Source organism: Sinohyriopsis cumingii, chromosome 15 (assembly GCF_028554795.1).
Source record: "Sinohyriopsis cumingii isolate HCF-2022 chromosome 15, ASM2855479v2, whole genome shotgun sequence".
In the NCBI taxonomy this organism is placed as follows: Eukaryota; Metazoa; Mollusca; class Bivalvia; order Unionida; family Unionidae; genus Sinohyriopsis; species Sinohyriopsis cumingii.
The window spans coordinates 31,347,985-31,368,056 of NC_142975.1; the positions used below are offsets into that span (position 1 = coordinate 31,347,985).

The 20,072-nt window shown below is 36.9% G+C and overlaps 2 protein-coding genes across 2 annotated transcripts in view; one reads left to right on the forward strand and one right to left on the reverse strand.

The window, feature by feature from the left end:
- LOC149781499 (uncharacterized) overlaps positions 1-20,072 on the reverse strand; it is a 314,868-nt gene that overhangs the window by 234,798 nt on the left and 59,998 nt on the right. The window contains exons 6-7 of the mRNA XM_089934975.1: positions 19,534-19,682; positions 5,213-5,309 (exon numbers count right to left, since the gene is read on the reverse strand). Coding sequence (XP_089791101.1) covers positions 5,213-5,309; positions 19,534-19,682 — 246 coding nt within the window. The remainder of the gene's footprint in view (positions 1-5,212; positions 5,310-19,533; positions 19,683-20,072) is intronic.
- On the forward strand, positions 7,238-10,750 carry LOC149781501 (uncharacterized). The gene is made up of 2 exons (XM_089935584.1): positions 7,238-8,925; positions 10,611-10,750. Exon 1 carries the CDS (start codon positions 7,526-7,528, stop codon positions 8,891-8,893), a length of 1,368 nt encoding a protein of 455 aa, XP_089791710.1. The 5' UTR covers positions 7,238-7,525; the 3' UTR covers positions 8,894-8,925; positions 10,611-10,750.

Genomic DNA, 20,072 nt, shown 5'->3' on the forward strand with positions numbered 1-20,072 from the left:
GGGTCTGAACAGCTACAGAGGAAGCAAAACAGACTGAGGATGAGCAGGTTATGAAATCGTACAAGACGTTGACTTTGATTGTCCACTTGATCCTATAATGAACTAAATCTATCAGTAAACAGCTAGACTATTTTATTTAGATCTATTTGCGTTTTCTTTGTATTTCGGCAGAAGTTTAAATTCCTAAAAGCAGAGTACATTCCTGATGTAATGAATTTTCACAGTGTTTGTATGTAATTGATTAAATTGTTTGTTTACATGTACGGGGGCTCGTGTTGGTTTGTTCTATATACCTGCTCAGATCTCTATCTATTTCACCTATAAGTTTCACCACTTATATTTACAATTACTCGAACCGGGCAATAACATCGACGGCGGTCAACCCCTAGATAACGAAAACCAAATTTTGGAGGGACAATTCTCCCCCCATTTTAACAATGATAGAGAAAATGTTGTAAGCACATATGAAGACATACTATTGGGAACCAGAGCTGCAGTGGCGTTAAAGGTTTCCAATAACAATGTTTTTACTTATAGTGCCTCTAGAAGTGCCAGGTTTCAATCTGTGCAATCCAGTGGAATGACAAAATAATTGGTTTGTACCCCACATAAACAAAGTCCTTAGATGAAACGAGTTCTGACTTTTCAAAGGTAAAAGACCCAACCAAGTTACTGGACCAACAAAGGAATAGAAACTGATGAAGAGACTGACCCGGACTGTTGTGGATCAATCACTTGACAAAACTAGAGAATTGGGGTTCTCCTAATCCAAGATATATTGGTACAACTCCCATAACTTGGGTGAAGACTGGATACAGAAGTGATTTTGAAGAGCAGAACCCAGGACTGAAAAGAAAGCAGAACCAAAGGTATTTATAGTATGGAGGAAAAATCACAATATGCCAATAGGCATCCAAAAAATCAATGGAGACCACTCAAACTGACAGACACATCACTCTGCAAACGAGTAATTGGTCTCCATCTTGAAATGTTCCTCCAGAAGAAACTAGTCTAATGGGGAGAGATTAACTAAGATGTTAAATTGTTCACTTTCTTGGTGACAGGAATTTTCAAGACTAGAATGTTGGAGAGTGATCATTCAGGGCCCCCTGGACTGCAACTTTTTGCAAATTGTGTCACCTCATCCCCTAATTTCACCAGATTAGACTGGTGAAATGACATGTCAGTCTTTGACAGAGAGGGTTGTTCCCGAAACTTAAGTTGATAAACCTCTTTCACAAAACAACTGACTCAAGCCTTGGAAAAAAAGGCCTGGATGAACATCTACGTGAATGTTTGAGAGAGGAATGCACAGCAGGATAGGGTGCAAGTCCCTAGGACTGTTCCAACAATTCTTGGGATAGGAAGGCAGGTTGGACAGCATCCTCTCTAAGCAGCTCATTAGTGACTACCATGCCAAAAACTGTTGTGCATTGGACTGGGGCTGCATCTGTTTTCAGAATTTAGCATGTGGCCCCTGGGGTCAATTCACATTAGTGCAATTTGTGTTAAATTGCAATGAACTGGGAGCAGTTGTGAAGGATCTCTGTTGATCATTCAAATCTTGTGAAGCTAAGGTGGGGATGAATTCCCTGAGGAGACTCTCAGCTTCCAATGAAACACCCTTACAAGGTCTTACTACATTTACATAAGGCCTTCAAAGAATCCACTGCAAAGTCATGGTAGATGTAAAAAGAAACAGTTCAGCCAATAACACCGTTGTGACAAACAGTGAATGTTGAGATATCTTGGCCAGTTTCCAGCATACACTGTAACACATCTGTAAGCTGAGCAGCTTCCTTTAGCATACTAAATAAAGTACCTGAAAAAGGTTAGCATGAGAATTTATGGTGACATTAAGTAAGACTTCCTGCTCAGTTGATTCAATTGTTCAAATAAGGCATATCCACATTCCATTTGTAGTACCTACTTTAGGATAAACCTGCATCCAACTGTGGAAGTTAATGGGCATCTTCTGGGAATGTACCTGCTAGCAAGAGGCCAGTACCGTAAGTCTTGAGACAGACCATACTTTCGGCCATCAAGAGGGGAACCACTGTGATATTTTCTTGACAATGAGGAATGTGGCAGATGAAGGCAATCTTGCTGTGCTTGAGTCCTGTAGATCTTTTCCAAAATGGAAAGTATCTTCTTGGGCTGTGTGTCAGAAGGTTTCAGGCACCATTCCACAGGTAGCAAGTGGTAAATCAATTTACCACTTTATCCAAAGACCAGATCTTCTTCACTTCATTCAGCTGTTCCTACCTTGAACTAAGTGAGTCAACAAGGAGAGATAACATATTATCATCTATTACAATCCAAATAGGACAGTGGGTGGGCATCATCATATCCCATAGAGGAAGTGAAATAGGAGCACTCTGTACCATTTCCTGTACATGTTCATCCTGGTGAGTAGGGGCTCTATGCCTTCTAAAATTCTAGGATGAAGACAAGACCACGTGTATTTGCAGGCGGAACCTATGCCTCCAGCCTACCTGATTAGATGCAACCTGGGGAGGAGGTGATGGCAGGACAAAAGCAGGCAGTGGCATGACTTCTACTCCAGTACTAGGGTCCAGTAGCCCAAGCGGACCTAAAGCCCCAATTACGAGGACGTGGAAGGCCCCACATTCTGTATGAATTCATTAGTGTAATTGGAAAGTGATGGGGAATACGATCCAAAACCTTCCCAAGTCTTGAGAACAGTACCGAGTAAGATGGCAGAGTAGTGGTGGTGGTGGGGTGGGGGGAGAATCTTGGTCAGACACCTATGGATGCACCATGAGGCCCCTAAGTGATGACTGGTGTATTCTTGGTGACTGATTATAGAATAGTTTGTCTAGCTCACTCATCAAAGTGCGGTACTGCTCCATCAAAGCTACCCCAGAAGTGTTTGGTGCAGTGCAGATTCTCCCTTTTGGGAGGGTGTGACACTATATCCCAAGACAAGTGGTGTACTTCCTTCCTCGTGGAAGGCAGCAACATGGTACACTATGTCAGAGCTCAGTTATCTTCATCTTGCAGAAGAAAGCAACATGCTACTCTGAGTTGAGTGGTGCACATACTTCTCACAGAAGGCAGCATCACATGTCTACATGAAGATTGTTTTATTTCTCCTTCTCAGGAGGAGGCAATTTACTCCTTGAACATTCATTCCCATCCACAAGAAGTGCCTTACCCTATCAGAAGAGACAATCACAAAGGCTACTCAGAACCCAGAACTACTCTTCTTACAGTGTGTTCCTTTGTGAGGCTCTGTAAAATAAAAACCTGAAAATTCAAACAATAAGGTGGATAGACATTTCCACTTTCCTTTATACATATGTCTGGTTGGGTAAATTCCAGACTTCATTAGACCATTTCATGGAAAAAGTATAAAGATTCTTATGCATGCACTTTGAACATGTGAGGCAATCAGGGTGAAGGGCCTTTCTTGTGGCCACACATATCCAAACAGTATGCCGCCACTGTTCTCTGAAATGAATGTTATCCGAAAGAGAACAATAATTACAAGAATATTATTTTCTCACATGTTTATATATGTACTGTATGCTTTATATACCCCAGTGTATTTGTACAAGGTAGACAACTGTTCTCTGAATTCAAAGTTGATGAAAATATTGTATTAATTTTACTGGTGAAAACTCGCCTGTTTGTACGTAGCGCATGCTATATAAACTCCAGTATATATGTACAAGGTAAACAACTGTTCTCTGAACTGAAAGTTATCAGAAAGAGAACAATACTGAATTTTTTTCAACCATGAAACTCACCTGTTCAGATGTACTGCATATTCTATACTCCAGTGTATTGTACAAACATTAAGGTAAACGATGATCCACTGTGAGGAATTTTTGCCTTGTTGCTCTCTTATTTTTTTAACAAAGAAGACATTCAGTTGCTAACCTTTTTTTGTTATATAGGAGCAATATGAGGACACAACAACAATGTGACACATCACTCGTTTATTAAAATATAATGATAAAACCGAAAAAAAGAATAGATATTTTATCAATTATTTCATTAAGGAAATTACAAATCGCTATTACTGTAATTGTGGTTGGGATAAAGTTGTATTACACTTAAGACTTACCTGTAAACCAATTTGAAAATAGAAAGGAGTGAACCCTAACCCTTAATGGGTGGGATACAATGCAGTAACCCAAGAAGACCTTACCAGTGATTAAATACTGAGAAAGTGCATGGGTTAATAGCATAACAGACAGAAGATGAGACCGATGAATGTACCACTAGATGAAATATTTTTGAAAGGAGAACCAGATGTGGTTTTAGCTTGCAAGAGGCAATTTTTCTGTTCACATTATAAACATCAACCATTAACATGACATCCCTGAAAAAGGTCAGTTTCTACATACGTACGGGCAAAGTGCACGATTGGGCTACATCTTACTGACATTGAATGGATATAATTTTCAACATTAAAAAATATAAAGCTACACAAAGTGATGGGTAAGCTAATACTATTCTTAAATTTTAAGCTATTTTCAGATTTGTAAAATGTTCAAGTACATTCTGTACCATTAAATTTCTTTTTCTGAATTGACTGCTCAGGTGGTCTAGTTGGTTAGAGTGTCCATCTCGGATGTGAGCGGTCATGGGTTCGAACCCTGGCAGGGTCATACCAAAGACTTGACAAAAAATGGTGCTAACAGCTACCTCACTAAGCGCTCAGCATTAAGAGGTCAGTGTTAGGACTGGTTGGCCTGGTGTCAGGATAATGTGACTGGGTGGAACATAGTGCTATTGTTAAAGCTATGCTAAAAATCCAAACATCAAATTTGAACTTTGTAGTTTTATTTCTGAACTAAGCCCTGAACAGAAAACAGAGAGAGACAAAAGAACTAATTTAAATTACTAAATTGTCAGATGTGAATTAAATACTACACATTCTCCCAAAAAATGGTCAGTAACAATCTAACTAAATCCCCAAATCCATTTAGGTAAACAATATAACAATAAAACATGATTTATAAGAGTAAAAATAATCACTCCCCACCCAAAGTGACCAACTCTCCCACCACAATCATTTCATTTGTTCCAAGGATGCAAAAGTAAACAAAAAATGAAAGGGACCCTATGAAGCATTTCAGTGGTTGACCACTGGGGTTGTACTTCAAGCTTTACTGAGATAAATATTAACACCAGCTCCAAAATAATGTGATAGTCTGATCTAGAAACTACAAGAACTCACCTGCCTACACAGCGGATGTTGATTACCATAGGGCATGTGCCAAGAAATGATTCCAACAGTAGCCCATTGATAGCCATGTATTGGTGCTATTCCATTTCTAAAAACAGAATGTCAAGTCATTAAAAGGTCGCTACAGCTTCCTCATATCTTAACCATTTTCCCAAATCTAAGGAATCAATTTCTAAAAACATGTTCTCAACAGCTTTAATAAACTCAGAATATAGAAAACAAGTCTGTTTAGTGAGTGACTTCAATTTCAATTTGCTTTAAGATACCAAAGCCAGATTAAAACCATGAATTCCCTGAATTATCAACAGCTAGCTCATGTACTCACTAGGATAACTGAGGTATCCGAAACACTCATTGATCACATCTATATTAACAATGCTGACATTATTATAGAAGTTGCAGTTCCCCAATATTTAATAAGAGATCATTATTCTACATGATGTACACGAAAATAAAATTTAAAAAAAGTAAAAATTATCATTACAAATATATCATGTATTTAATAATGAAAAGATCCAATTCACAAATATTCCTTAAAGAACGGAAAGATATCTCTTGGTCAGGTATCAAATGTTTTGATGACCCATCAGATGCTCTTGACAGCTGGAGAGATATGTTTACTCAACTCATGCTACTTTTAATTTCAAGACAGTCAAGCAACAAAATCAACAAAATATGATTACAGGTGATATGCTGAATGCTGTTAAGACAATGGATAGATTTCATAAATTCAAAAGATACTGACAATTACAGATCATGGAGAAACAGAGTCAAGTCAATGCTTCAAAAGGCAAAGAAAACTTGTTATTCCACTGAAGTATCAGATTGTATTACAAAAAAGAATCATAAATAACCCTGGAAAACTTTCAATGACTTGAAATGCAAATCTGTCAATAACATGCCATTTACAAGTGTCAGTGATACAAATGGTGATATTAAGCAAGAACCTCTTGAAATTGCAAATGCAAAGATTACTTTGTGAATATAAATGAAAAACTTGTGGATTCCTCAACTTCTAAAAGATTCTTCAGTGATGAATTAACATATTTCTTTAGAATTAGCAAAGAAGAGTGCTTCAAAATCCCTAAAATAAGCCTTGAATTCATTTTAAATGACTAGATGTCAGAACAGCAACAGGTCTAGATAATATAAGTGCTAAATTCCTAAAACTCTCATCTTGATTGATTGCACCTTCACTTATGAAAATCTTCAATCTAAGTATTTCCACAGGTATTTTCCAAACAGGCTAAAACTGGCAGAGAAGTAACTCTAATACATGAGAAGGGAGATCTTTCTAATATGAAAAACTATAGACCTATATCAGTTTTATCATCAATTTCAAAGATATTTTAAAAACATGTTAGGAATGAATTTAGAAACTACCTGGAATCATTTAATTTGCTACATTCGTGACAATCTGGCTTCCGTGAAGGGCATTCATGCCAGACTACACTAATCAGAATGGTGGATCATTGGTTAATTAACAGCAACAGATCAGGGTAACCTTGTAAGCAGTGTTTCTTGACCTTACAAAGGCTTCTGACTTCATAAATCACAAAATCCTGCTGGAAAAGCTCAGCATATATCAAGTAAACCTTGCCACCAACATATCTGAAGATTTTACGACATTATGTAACATTGGATCAACAGGCTATGAGATTAGCACTAAATTAAATAAAGATTTGGTAAAAATTAATAACTGGTGTGAACACAATGGTATGAAGATAAATGCAGCCAAATCAAAGGCTATGATCATAGGTAGTCAAGCAAGTCACAGCTGAGAAAAATTATTTCAAAGTAATGATAAAAGGAATGGATATACAACAGTCTGAAAATGAAAACTACAAGTACTTAGCATTATGATAGACAATATCTTGTGATGGAAAATACAAGTTGGTAAGGTCATTAAAAAAGTTAATTCACTCCTTACAGAATAAAATCTTGTCTCCTTCAAGAACAGAGAAAGATATTCTATAATGCATCTACATGTATCTTGCCACACCTAGAATATTTCACTTCCCCCATAAGTGCCTCGTGATCCCATGAGATGAGATGACGCTGGTCACGTGGTTGGTCAGAGAACAACGGTTGCATGAAGAGTACAGTTTGGGAGCAAATTAAAGAAGAAAACACCAAAAATTAACAGCGTAATATACGACTGCGGGAGAAAAGTTTGGCAGTCATCGGGTTTGTGCATTCCGAAGCACTAATTTCCGCAAACTGGGTTGCACCTTTGCAGAGGCAAAGTGTTGCAGATAGTTTCCCAACTTTTGCGAGTTTTCAGTGAACTTCAGTGTCAAGAAAATGGAGGGTGCGGACCACCCAAGGCAGTTCCCAGAGGGGACAGGCTTAATGAGTGAAATACTCAAAAATTGTCGCAAACGCAAAGGAAACGTCACAGATGATGTGAGTACGGTTTCCGGTACGGGTCTGATGGGGAAACGAATGCATTCGCCATCAGCAACTGCCACCATAGGTATGAGGTCTAGTGGGGCACATGTTGGGCAGCTGGGGAAAGCTACATTAAGTCGACCATTACGACAAGAAGACATGACGTCATTGTCTGATACTGGCGCAAGTCACGTGATTTCCGCCCAAACAATCAATATGGCTACCCTGGATAAAGAATTGGCCATGCAATGTCAGTTGTGGACACAAAACGCGGATGTTGTGTCCAAAATGCATGCGCGCATGACAAAAATGGAACAGATCTTGGCGAGTGTTTCTAATCAAACCCAAATGCCAAACACATCAACTGCGGTTTCTGCAGGATCGGCACACCTAGGGCAGTTTGAAAAGGATTTGGACACTGTGCACGATAAAGGGGACGTCGACTCGGATGTGGATGTTGCAGGTTTAATTATGCCAGATGCAGATTCAGAGGTCAGTGCAAATGATGATGATGATTTGTTTACGGACTTGGAAAGTTTTGTCCTGGAACATCAAAAAGCTGGTCCAAATGTGGATGACAAATTAGCGGAAGTCCTCAATAAAGGACTACGTTCTGTGTTAACCTCCGACAAGCTAAAACCCTTGCAGGAGAAGTATCCCAGACCAGGCAATTGTGACAATTTAAAGGTGCCAAGAGTCAATATTGAGGTCTGGAATGCAATGTCAAAACAGGCAAAGAGTGTGGATATACTACTGCAAAAGTTGCAAACTCAGTTAGGGCAAATTTTGGTCCCTACCTTAAGGGCATTGGAATTGTTCAAAAAGCATAGAAACAATCTTCGAGAATTGCCGTTAGATTCAGTTAGGGACTTTGTCATGGATACTTTTAAAATGTCATCGTTTTTGTTCAGCGACTTCAGTTTTAAGCGTCGTGACTTAATAAAACCTGAGCTAACCGACATGTATCAGCCCATCTGTGCTGCATCGAATCCCATCACAGACTGGCTTTTTGGAGATAACCTGAATGGGCAGGTAACTAAGCTAAATGAATCCCAGAAGGCTGGGACTCAGCTGCTGGGAAAAAAGCAACAAGAAGCAGCAAAACGTCAGGTGGCATCAAATTTTAAAAGCAATGTACCTTTTTTAGGACGTTCTTATTCACGGACCGGACACCTCCGGCACCGAAATTATCAGGGGCAGCAAAATCATCGCTGGAGACAGGGTTTCAAAAAAGTCCAGAAACAAGGAACTGGATTTCTCAAACATCGGAAGGATCAGTAAGATCTTCCCAGGCTATTTGTATGCAGCCTCATGTAAGTACATATGTTTCTTGTATGATCAATACACCTGACAATTTTGTTGCTGGGAAAATTTCAGCATGGTTTGATGCATGGCAGAATATTACTTCAGATCCTTGGATTCTGAATACTGTGAAAGGCTATGAAATAGAGTTTGAACAGCAACCTGTGCAAACGTGTATACCTAACCAACTTAAAGTCTCAATAACTGAAGAGAAACTGATAAATGCTGAAATTAATAATTTTCTTGCAAAAGGTATTATTCGTAAAGTTTATTCAAAACCTGGACAGTATTTTTCAAACATTTTTATTAGACCTAAAAAAGATGGGTCTATGAGACTTATTTTGAATTTAAAACAATTCAATACAAATGTTGAGAAGATACATTTTAAAATGGAAACTTTGAAAACAGCTGTTAATGCCATGAGAAAAAATTGTTTCTTTGCATCTGTTGATTTGAAGGATGCCTACTATTCTGTTCCTGTGGCTCAGATACATAGGAAATATTTGCGTTTTCAGTGGTTTGGGAATATATATGAATTTACCTGTTTGCCAAATGGTTTGGCATCTGCACCACGCGTTTTCACCAAGCTACTGAAGCCAGTTTTTGCATCATTGAGACAAAAAGGGTTCACAAATGTGGCATACATTGACGATAGTTGTTTGTTAGGGGCATCTTATGATCAGTGTAGGCAAAATGTTATGGAAACAGTTCGTACATTTGATGGCTTGGGCTTAACCGTTCACCCCAGAAAATCTGTGTTTGAACCCACCCAAAAAATAGTATTTGTTGGATTTTTGCTAGACTCTGTCACAATGACTGTCCGACTAACTCAAGATAAAGCAGACAGTATCGTTGCTCATTGTTCTGACATATTGCGGAAACGGAACATCACTATTCGTGAATTAGCTCAACTTGTGGGAATGCTTGTTGCTTGCGAACCAGGCGTAGAGTATGCACCTTTATATTATAAAGATCTAGAACATGAAAAAGATAAATACTTAAAGATACATAAAGGTAATTTCGATGCTTATTTGTCTCTTTCGGAAGAGAGCCGACAGTGTATATCTTGGTGGATATCTAATGTGTCCGCCAGTTATAAAGTGGTTTCACATGGTGAACCACAAGTTGTCTTGACCAGTGACAGCTCCCTTGTTGGTTGGGGGGGAGTAAATCATACAACCAAAGCTGAAACAGGTGGTCATTGGGATCAAGAGGAACAACTGTATCATATTAATTTCTTGGAACTGAAAGCATGTTTTTTGACATTACAATCTTTTTGTTCCAAAGTGACGAACACACATGTGCGCATCTACATGGATAACTCTGTAGCAGTTTCATATGTGAAAAAAATGGGGGGCCGCATTTCTAAACTGCATAAATTATCGCGTGATATCTGGCTGTGGTGTACAGTTAGGGGTATCTGGTTAAGTGTTTCTCATTTGCCGGGAACACTAAATTGTGATGCAGATAGATTGTCTAGAAACATAAATGATGATTCTGAATGGAAGTTAAGTGCTACAGTCTTCAATGCAATCATTAAAGTGTATGGGCACATAGATGTGGATTTATTTGCTTCCAGGCTAAATCACCAAGTTCCGAGTTATGTTTCATACCGACCTGACCCAAAAGCTATAGCAGTTGATGCTTTTTCTTTAAAATGGAATTACAATCGTCATTATTGTTTTCCACCTTTCAGTATGTTGGGAGCAGTGCTGCAAAAAATGGCCCAAGACGAAGCAGATGTTATTTTGGTGGCACCACTATGGACAACGCAACCCTGGTTTCCGAGTCTCCTGCATGCTGTAGTCGGTCCTTGTTTTCTACTGCCACGTCCACAAGACATTCTACACTTGGCACACAATCCACAACGACGACACCCCCTCCAAAAATTGAAGATGGGTGTTTTTCACTTATCAGGACAGCACTCAAAAGTCAAGGATTATCAGAGAGGGCTGCCTGCCTCATCATCAATTCATGGAGAACATCAACTAAAAAACAGTATTGGGGTCATCTCCAAAAGTGGATGCTATTTTCAAATCAGCGACAGATTAATCCATTTGACCCACCTGTGACTATTGTTATAGAGTTTTTAACAGAATTAGTAGATAGAGGTTTAGGTTATAGTTCTGTAAATACAGCTAGATCTGCAATTTCATCATTAGTTAGTCTTACTTCTAAATCCAGACTCGGCAAGAATATTTTACTTAAGAGATTTATGAGAGGAGTGTTCATTGCAAAGCCTTCATTTCCAAAATACACTTTTGTGTGGGATGTGCGGCTTGTGTTTAACTATTTTCTCTCTTTACAAGGCAATGACCAATTATCGTTACAGGAACTTACTATGAAGTTAGTCATGCTGCTTGCTTTGTTGACAGGACAGAGGTGTCAGACACTTCACCTTATGCAGACAAATGGCATTAAATTTGGTGTAAACAGTGTACAAATACACATTTCTTCATTGCTGAAACAATCTAAACCAGGTAAACACCTGGAACCTTTTGTTTTTGAATCTTATCCTTTTGACAAAAAATTGTGTGTTGTTTCTTGTTTACAGTGTTATTTGCAACGGACTAAGCTTTTGAGAAATTCTGAAACACAGTTATTTATCAGCACACAATCTCCACATAAAAAAGTTGCCAAAAGCACAATATCAAACTGGATAAAGACTGTTATGAGAAAGTCTGGTATTGATACCACAGTTTTCCAGGCTCATAGCACAAGGGCTGCATCTGTTTCTGCAGCCTGTGCAAAAGGGGTACCATTGGGTACAATTTTGAAGGCAGCTGGCTGGGCTAGTGCCTGTACTTTCAGGAAATTTTATAAGAAGCCTGTTACAGACCAGACTGAATTCAGTACAAAGGTTTTGTCTGCATCCAGAATTGTATAATGGTAATGAAATGTACATCTTAATTTTGGGTTGTCTGCTTTGATATCAACATATAAAATTTCTTCTTTTTCGGGTTTTACTTGTTGTTAATCAATTCCATAAATGGAAGCCTCGCTCTGAAATCTCATGGGATCACGAGGCACTTATGGGGGAAGTGAAATTGATAAATTAAACAAGACTTACCAAGTCGAAGTTTGATTGTAATTTCATGAACCCCATAAGTGCCTTAGTGATCACATGCCCACCCTTAATACTTCCCACCCAATAACACATTGAGGCTTCCATTTCTTTTGCTCTCAAGACTGACCAACCACGTGACCAGCGTCATCTCATCTCATGTGATCACTAAGGCACTTATGGGGTTCATGAAATTACAATCAAACTTCGACTTGGTAAGTCTTGTTTAATTTATCAATTGTTCTTCTATCTGGGGTAACAGTGGTATATAAAATCAGTTAAGATTACTGAAATTCCAAAAGAGAGCAGCTCACTTATTCTTGATGTTGATTTAGATACACTATAAACAGATCTTTTTAAACCCTAAAGTGGCTTCCATTTCAGCACAGAACTCAGTTTCAGAAGAGTTTATTAGTCTATAAATCCTTATATGGATAGGCTCCTGATTATCTTAAATGTAATTTTTAAAATGATTATGTATGATCTAAGAGCCATCTCAAACAACATTTTATTTTTACCTCAACCAGATTCAGAGTTTTGTAAGAAGAGTTTTGCTTTTTTTGGAGCAAAACTATGGAATTCCATACCATCTTATATCAAGTCAGCTGATACATGCCAAGCTTTTAAAAAGCTTCTAAGTCAACATCTACAGCAACAATCATTTGTATGATTTTGTTTAATTTATTACTACTACTTTTCAAAACATGGTTACCAAGTACTCGCCTATAATGTTTTATACATGTTCGCTACTACTATTTGTATGAATCCTGTATATAATCATCCTTGAAGCTTTGTACATATTTTATTGAAGCAGCAGATCAATTGTTGAGTTTTTAACAGCATTTGTTTTCTTAAGACATCCATTTTGTAAAAACTGTGACTGATAAATCCACTCCATTATGCTAACTTTACCAATGGTCTCATTTGTCATTTATGGGTTCTAAAAATAAATTTAACCAATGTAAACCAAGTTAGATACAAGTTCTTGCTGAGAAGGGGGGATTATGTACAAAATATGGTCATTAAGAGTTTTCCCCCCAGAATTTGTGCAACATATTAAATACATGTGATTGTTGTTAACAGTGAAGACCATTGGCTTTGGATGAAAGTAACAATCCTGCAGAAAAATGTATGGAAGAGGCTTGATTCTTCCTAGCAACCAGCAACAATGGAAGAAACCTGGGTCTTTCTAGATATACTGCATGCAGTCCAAATGCAAGAGCACAGCCCCAGATCCGCCAAACTGATATGTGCCTGGAGATCTGGGTCATTGCAGTTTGTTTGGAGGAACGAACAAATCATAACATAAACTGTGACATGCCAGTGCATTACGTATATACTCGTGTATAAGCCAAATAATTTAGGAAAAAATAAAGGCCTGGAAGAGGGCGGGGGGTCAGCTTATCCGCGGACCAATGTACCAATGTGTAAACATGACAGTTTTTAGGTCCTTTGTTGACTACTGTAATGGCTGTAAATCTTGTGACACTAAACAATAATTTTTTCCATGTCCTAAGACATAGGCATGTAAAAAAAAGTAACTTTCAGTGACCCGCCAATTATTAAACTGTTATAAAGTACTATGATTGATTTTGTTATTATTTTGCATGTGCACATTTTCTGATTTCTCCAACACGAAGTTAAATAAAGGTATATACAGACTTCATAATTTGCGGGCCAGTTGAGTTTACTAGGGAGACCATGATGAACTATAATGTACAGTATTTACACACTGCGAAGCATGCATAGTGTCACTTAAATCCTTACTTATTCCCAAACACAGATGTTGATTTTGCTTTATTCATTGTTTCGACCAAACTGCATTCTTCCAGACAACATTTCAGCTAGTCCTTAATAGCCGTTTCATTTATGTTGAATCACGCGCTCAAGCGATCCTACAAACTGAGGTAATATTTTTAAAAAGGTATGCACGTTTATTTGTACAAGGCACATAACCATCATAATTTACATGTTCACGAAGAGTGGTAATAATAAAGGCTAAAATTCTCAGAGATCAACTAAGATCAACATCAATCAATTTTAGTTTTGTGTCTTAGCTGAACAAACATAACTGTCCATACAATGGAAAGCTTGATGTTTCGGTGTCTGAGTCTCCTATGTTGATAGCTGGCAAATTTGTCTTTCGTTTTGCAACAGCAGTACAGGCCAGTTAATCATTAAAACCCTGAAACTGGCTTGTGATAAGAGGGAATTATGACTGGTAACTATACCAGTTTAACATTGGTATATACGGTATAAAAATGACAGGTGTTCACTCATGTAAGTGGAAGGTTAGTGAATTTATACTTATAATGTATTTGTCAAATCAAACAGTTTGCACTTTTCATCCGCTGAATTAGATTATTATTAAATGCATTTATATTTGTAAATTCTAATTTTTCTTCTGGGATTCTGTTCCAAATTATTGACCCTGAATATTGAAAACTTTTATTAAAGAGTTCTTTATGTTGTTTTGGAAGGGGAAGGCGGTTAGCTGAAACAGATCTGAAACTGGGAGTGTCTATCATGAAATAGTTCATTGAGATACAACAGGGCTATATTGCTTGAAACTCTGTGCACAGGTCTAGCCTTTCTCAAAAACATCATTCACTTACTGTTAGCATTTTAACTGCATTTGGAATGTCTTCAGCATTAGCATTATCGAAGATGAGTCTGTAAGCACATTTTTGCAAGCAGAATAGCTTGTAAATATTCTCATCATACTTGTTTCCCAGTGGGTAACATTACAGTGCAATTGTTTAGAAACACTACTATTTATCTTGACACTGCTTTCTCATTGTAAGATATAATAAAAGCCAATCAATCATTGAAATTTCCCATTGATAAATGCTCAATTTTTTTTTATAAGAATGTCATGATCAACAAGGTCAACAGCTTCTCTATGATTTAACTTGTATGGATTGAACTAATTTTCCTTGATCTAAGGCAGTAATCCATCAAACTATCATGGAGACCAAGGCTGTCTCAGAGGAGAGGTTTTCTCTGAACCCAGATTGTATCAAGGTATAGCTTGAGAGGCATATCAAAAGATTGTCATGAACATGTTTTTTAAGTAGTTTGGACAGAGTTGGCAAGACAGATATGATATAACTTTCCATCTAGAAGAAGTATCTAGAAAATTTTCAAAAAGACCATGTTGTACATCAGACCATTACAAATCTGACTCAAGACCAATTAGTCATCCATAAATTCTTCCAGTGAAAACACCATGCTGAGATGACTTTCCATTTAAGAGTAGCAATAACAATATGCCTTCTGTGGTGCCATATTGAATACCTGGTCAGCACCATTTTTATTTGGGACAAACATGACATCACAAGTTTTCTTTTTAAAACCACATGTTAATATATCCTTCATGACAGGAGCTATAGTAACAAGTGACTGGACATAAGTTCTAAACCATATTCATTTAGGACCAACTAGACATCATTAGAATTCTTTTAGTTAGCACATTAACCCCTGGAGGTTTTTGTCATTTTCACTTGAAATTTGAATAGGAAACACATTTTGAAAGCTATTTCTGAACAGATCTGAAAACACCAAATCCCCGGTGATCTTTCAATAACATACTGCCTAGTTGTGTTAGAAACATCATTTTTCATTGGCTATTTGACTCGTGCATGAGCAGAAGGTGTAAAAGTTGTAGTTTTTTAATTTTTATTTTTTTTGTTGCTAAATGGAGCCATTATTTTTGCATCGAGACCACTTTTTATTCCAAATGCCCATCTTATCCTATTTTTTGCAAAGGCTCATCTGTCTGTTTGCAGTTCATACCGGTTTGCCTTACATCTGAGACCAAAAAGTCTAAAATCCAGACACAAAATCGGATTTTGACCATGGGAGAATTTTGGGTCGAAAAAAGTTTTATCCAAAGGATGAGTTTTTTTTAAAATCTGTATTTTATACTGCAACTAGATATTCCAGATTCTCTGGTATCATTGTAGAGCTACATCTGTCTACCTTTCTATAATACCACCCACTTTAGTGTGTCATGGTCGCCCACTTTAGTGTATCATGCATGACCATAATGTTACAGAGCTCAGCAGTAGGCTACTACCTCCTGCCACATTGACTCGTCGCTAGGGGTTAACGTGTTAAAACCTCATTCTGACATGATGATCCATTTAATATTATTTTCAAGATGGTTGCTGTGGTGGCCACAATGGTTATCTGAGCAGCACAATTTTCATTTAGGTTCAACTAGACAATGGGATAAATGTACATGTCAAGTTTCAGGACAATGCTCCAAGTGATTTAGGAGTAACAGCAATAGTAAATGTGTGCTAATGGACAGATGGACAACAGACAACAGGATATTTGATAAACTCTTCTGGTCACAGAGACCACAGTAAAAAGAGGGGGAACAGTTACACTAAAGAGTGCCAAACAGAATGACAGATCAAAATAAGGACTACTATACACCCCCAACTCCAAAGTTGTCAAAAACTTTAAAAAGACAAACTCTTCAAAAAAAATTTTAAAATGTAGAAATCGATCTTAAAATTCAGAAAAAGTCAACAAAATTAGAGAAAATAGTTTAAAAGTTTCAAAAAATTGAGAACTTTTGTTTCCTTTCTACAATCACAAGGTCACAAAAGTTCACAATCATGAAATATATGACCTTCAAGTTGGTTGTTCTTTTAAGTTTAACACCATTTTTCAGCACATGACAGGCTGTACATAGTGACCAGTATAACTGATGTAGGAAGAACCCTGGTAAGAACCACCAACCCAAGGGAAGCTACTGGCAAGTTTTCTCACATGCCCACACTGGTTGAGACCATACTTGAGTGAGATGGAAGCAATCAGTAAAGCCTGGAAAGTGCTTTAGTCAACCCAGCCACTTTGGGTCCCAACCTTTAAGCTAGAACTGTAGAGTTACTAGGCTGGCATAAAAAGTAAGCAAGTTCATTGCCTGTCTCAAAATGATAAACATGAAATAAGGTGAAAAGCTGAAACGGAGTTTTCCTAAAATGCAAAAAAATTAAGTGATCTTCACCTTAAACAATAAATATTGAATGCAATACACAATACATGAAATACAATCAAACAGAAGGATAAGATGTACCAAGATGCCTTAGTGTAACACAAACAGCTTTTATGATATGATCTAAGTGTTTTCGGGCACAGCAACACAAATAGTTTATTTAATACCAGGGCAATAGTAGTAAAGAATGATAACTGACCCAGGCCGAGGCTAAACAAAACAATATGTGCATTTTAGGATGCACTCCGGGTTTTAAAATTAGTGTATGGCAAGATCAGTTTTTGTTCTTTTTATTTTCCTTAAACTATCTATATATATATATATATATATATATATATATATATATATATATATATATATATATATATATATATATATATATATATAATGTGACTTTTTTTTAATTTTTATTTTACCATGGGGGAAAAAGCACATTAGGGTTGGCAATGAAAAACAGAGATGGTTGGCTGTCCAGAAACACATGATTTTTTGTTGGACTTAATGCAACAATACAATTAAAAGCTGTACTCCTATAGCCATGAGTCCAGCAAGATAGTCACTGAACCACAACTCCTCCCTTTATGAAACAAAGCAAAAACAAATGTATAAAATGTTGATCTCTGACCCTGACATTGAGATCAAGACCACAAATTAGAAAATACATCATATTTGTAAGTATTCACCAATTAATCTTCAGTGTCTGCTAACTTAAAAAGTATAATGGCAAACATGACTGAAACCTAAAATACTGACCTACATCCATGACCTCAACAAAAGAGAACCACTGGTTGATTATCTATAATTGTACCAAGTTTTGTCAATTGAGCTCAAGAGACACTAAATTTTTTAGTAGACTGGAAACAACACCATCAATGGGGTGGAACACAATGCAACTGTTAATGACAACATGTAAACAAACCAAGTTTCAACCCTTAATCTCATACAGCTTTAAGGTTAAAGAGTGAAAATGAAAACATGATTGAAAACATAAAAATATTGAGACATGACCATCACATTGAAGATGGGACCTCCAAAGTGATGTACAAGACACCTCAGAATGGGATATATATACATTTATATCAAATTTCACCCCATAATATCAAATGAGTGTAAAATTATGGAGTGAAAATGAAAAGATAATAGACGAATTCAACATGCAAGAACCTGACACCTACCTTGACTATAAGACACCATGGTTTAAAGTCATTTCAGTAAGACTTGCAGCCCAAGTAAAAGGATAAGGTACATTTTTCCCTACCTGTGCCAATAAAAGAACTTAAAATATTTTGTCATTTAAATTTTACTTTTTGGAATTTCATTAATCCAGAAAAAAAGAATTGTCACTAAATTTCTTAGCAATTCCACAATATGGAATGGTTGGCATCTTTGTTACAGATGGATGGACATACATAACTGGCAATAAAAATAGGAATTAACTCTTCAGACGCTGGACACAATATCTATAGTGGTGGTATAGCAAACCTACCAAACCTGACGAGTCCATCTCAGTAAGGCAGTTGATTTTTTCCCGTAAGTTGGACCCGTTTTCAGTAATGTGTAACAAAATACCATAAACTGTTATTGTAAAGCTGGAAAACATAATTAGAAGTTCAGTATACGGAATGTGCAGCGACAATAAACATTATGTTCAACTGAAACTTTTGTAAAGTACATGTAGACTTTATTTACCACTGGTACAGTTGCACAAATTTTAGTTCCAAATCCTATGGAGCTCAATGGTTTGTTGCTGTCTCTCAACTTGATGTAATTCTTGGAAATTCTATTTTCCATTTCACATGACGATGACAATCTTATTTCCCACCACGAGTCATACTCAAATTGGCAAGTGATGTCCAATAAACATAACCGTGTCCCTTCCAGCTTTTATTCACAAGAAACTGAATATTCCTTTTTATTTTTCTCAGTTAATTATTAACACTTTTTAAGAGGCTTATTTCCCCTTTTGTCTCAAACATGCTTCGTTTGCTAGACACCATTTAAAAAAAAAATAATATATGATCAACAGTTTGCTCATGAATACGCTTCACATGAACAAATAGGTGTAGTTTAAAGTGTCTGATGTGCTGCTGTAAAGTTAGTCTGGTTCCCTGACCAATTTCACTACTTCTGAAATGAAACCCGGATCTAAATATAACACGGATGAAAACATTTTCTGGAATTTTGGGCAATGATCATTTTCCCGTAGTTTTTGCTTGTATGCCGCAAGTCTGAAAGAGTTGGCAGGTCTGGTATAGAAACAATATTTCATTTTACTGATAATAGGGTTCAGGAGATATTAAGAACTCTAGAATACACAAAATATTTGCTTGGGGAAAATAATTATACTGTGGGATAGGACTTCTTACAAAACCCCCACCTTTTAAAACTTTAAAAATTTTAACAATGAAAATAAATCAATTAAAAAAAGTTCTGCAAAACCCCCAAAACACTGATGACCACAAAAATAAAGAATTCACATTAAAATTTTTTTTATTATTTAAGACACTGAGCTAAATGTCAATTACAATCAATATGAATAAAACTTACAATATTGCTTCTCTAATGAGTTTCCACAAGAGCGGTGCTTGCACAAAAGCCCAAATGATTCTCGTTGAAGACTGTTTTATTCGTTCAATTTGTTCATTAAACACGCCAACAACACTATATTGAGCAGGTGAAAGAACTGGTAATTCGATCTGAAATGAAAACAAAGAAGTTTTAATATAAAATTAAAATGAAGAAACAGTTAGTCAAGTTTCCAACAAAACAAAACCAGAAAACTAAAGTGAGGTCCCATTCTGAGTGTTATGCCCAACTGGTCTCTAAGACAATGGTATCCAAGTGAAACAAAGAGATATGTAGGGCCCTATTTGAACCTCAAAAGTTTGCAAAACAGAGATAGAATTGAGAAAATCATGGCAAGAAAGTGATCAACATTCGACAATCTTATAACTGCAATTGATGCGTCTAATTTATTACCATACCTGTCAACTCTAATGCCAAGAGAGAAAAAAAAATATCCCAATTTTTGGGGTTTTTTCCACGCCTACTCCTGATTTAATAATTTCTGCCAATTTTAGCAGAGA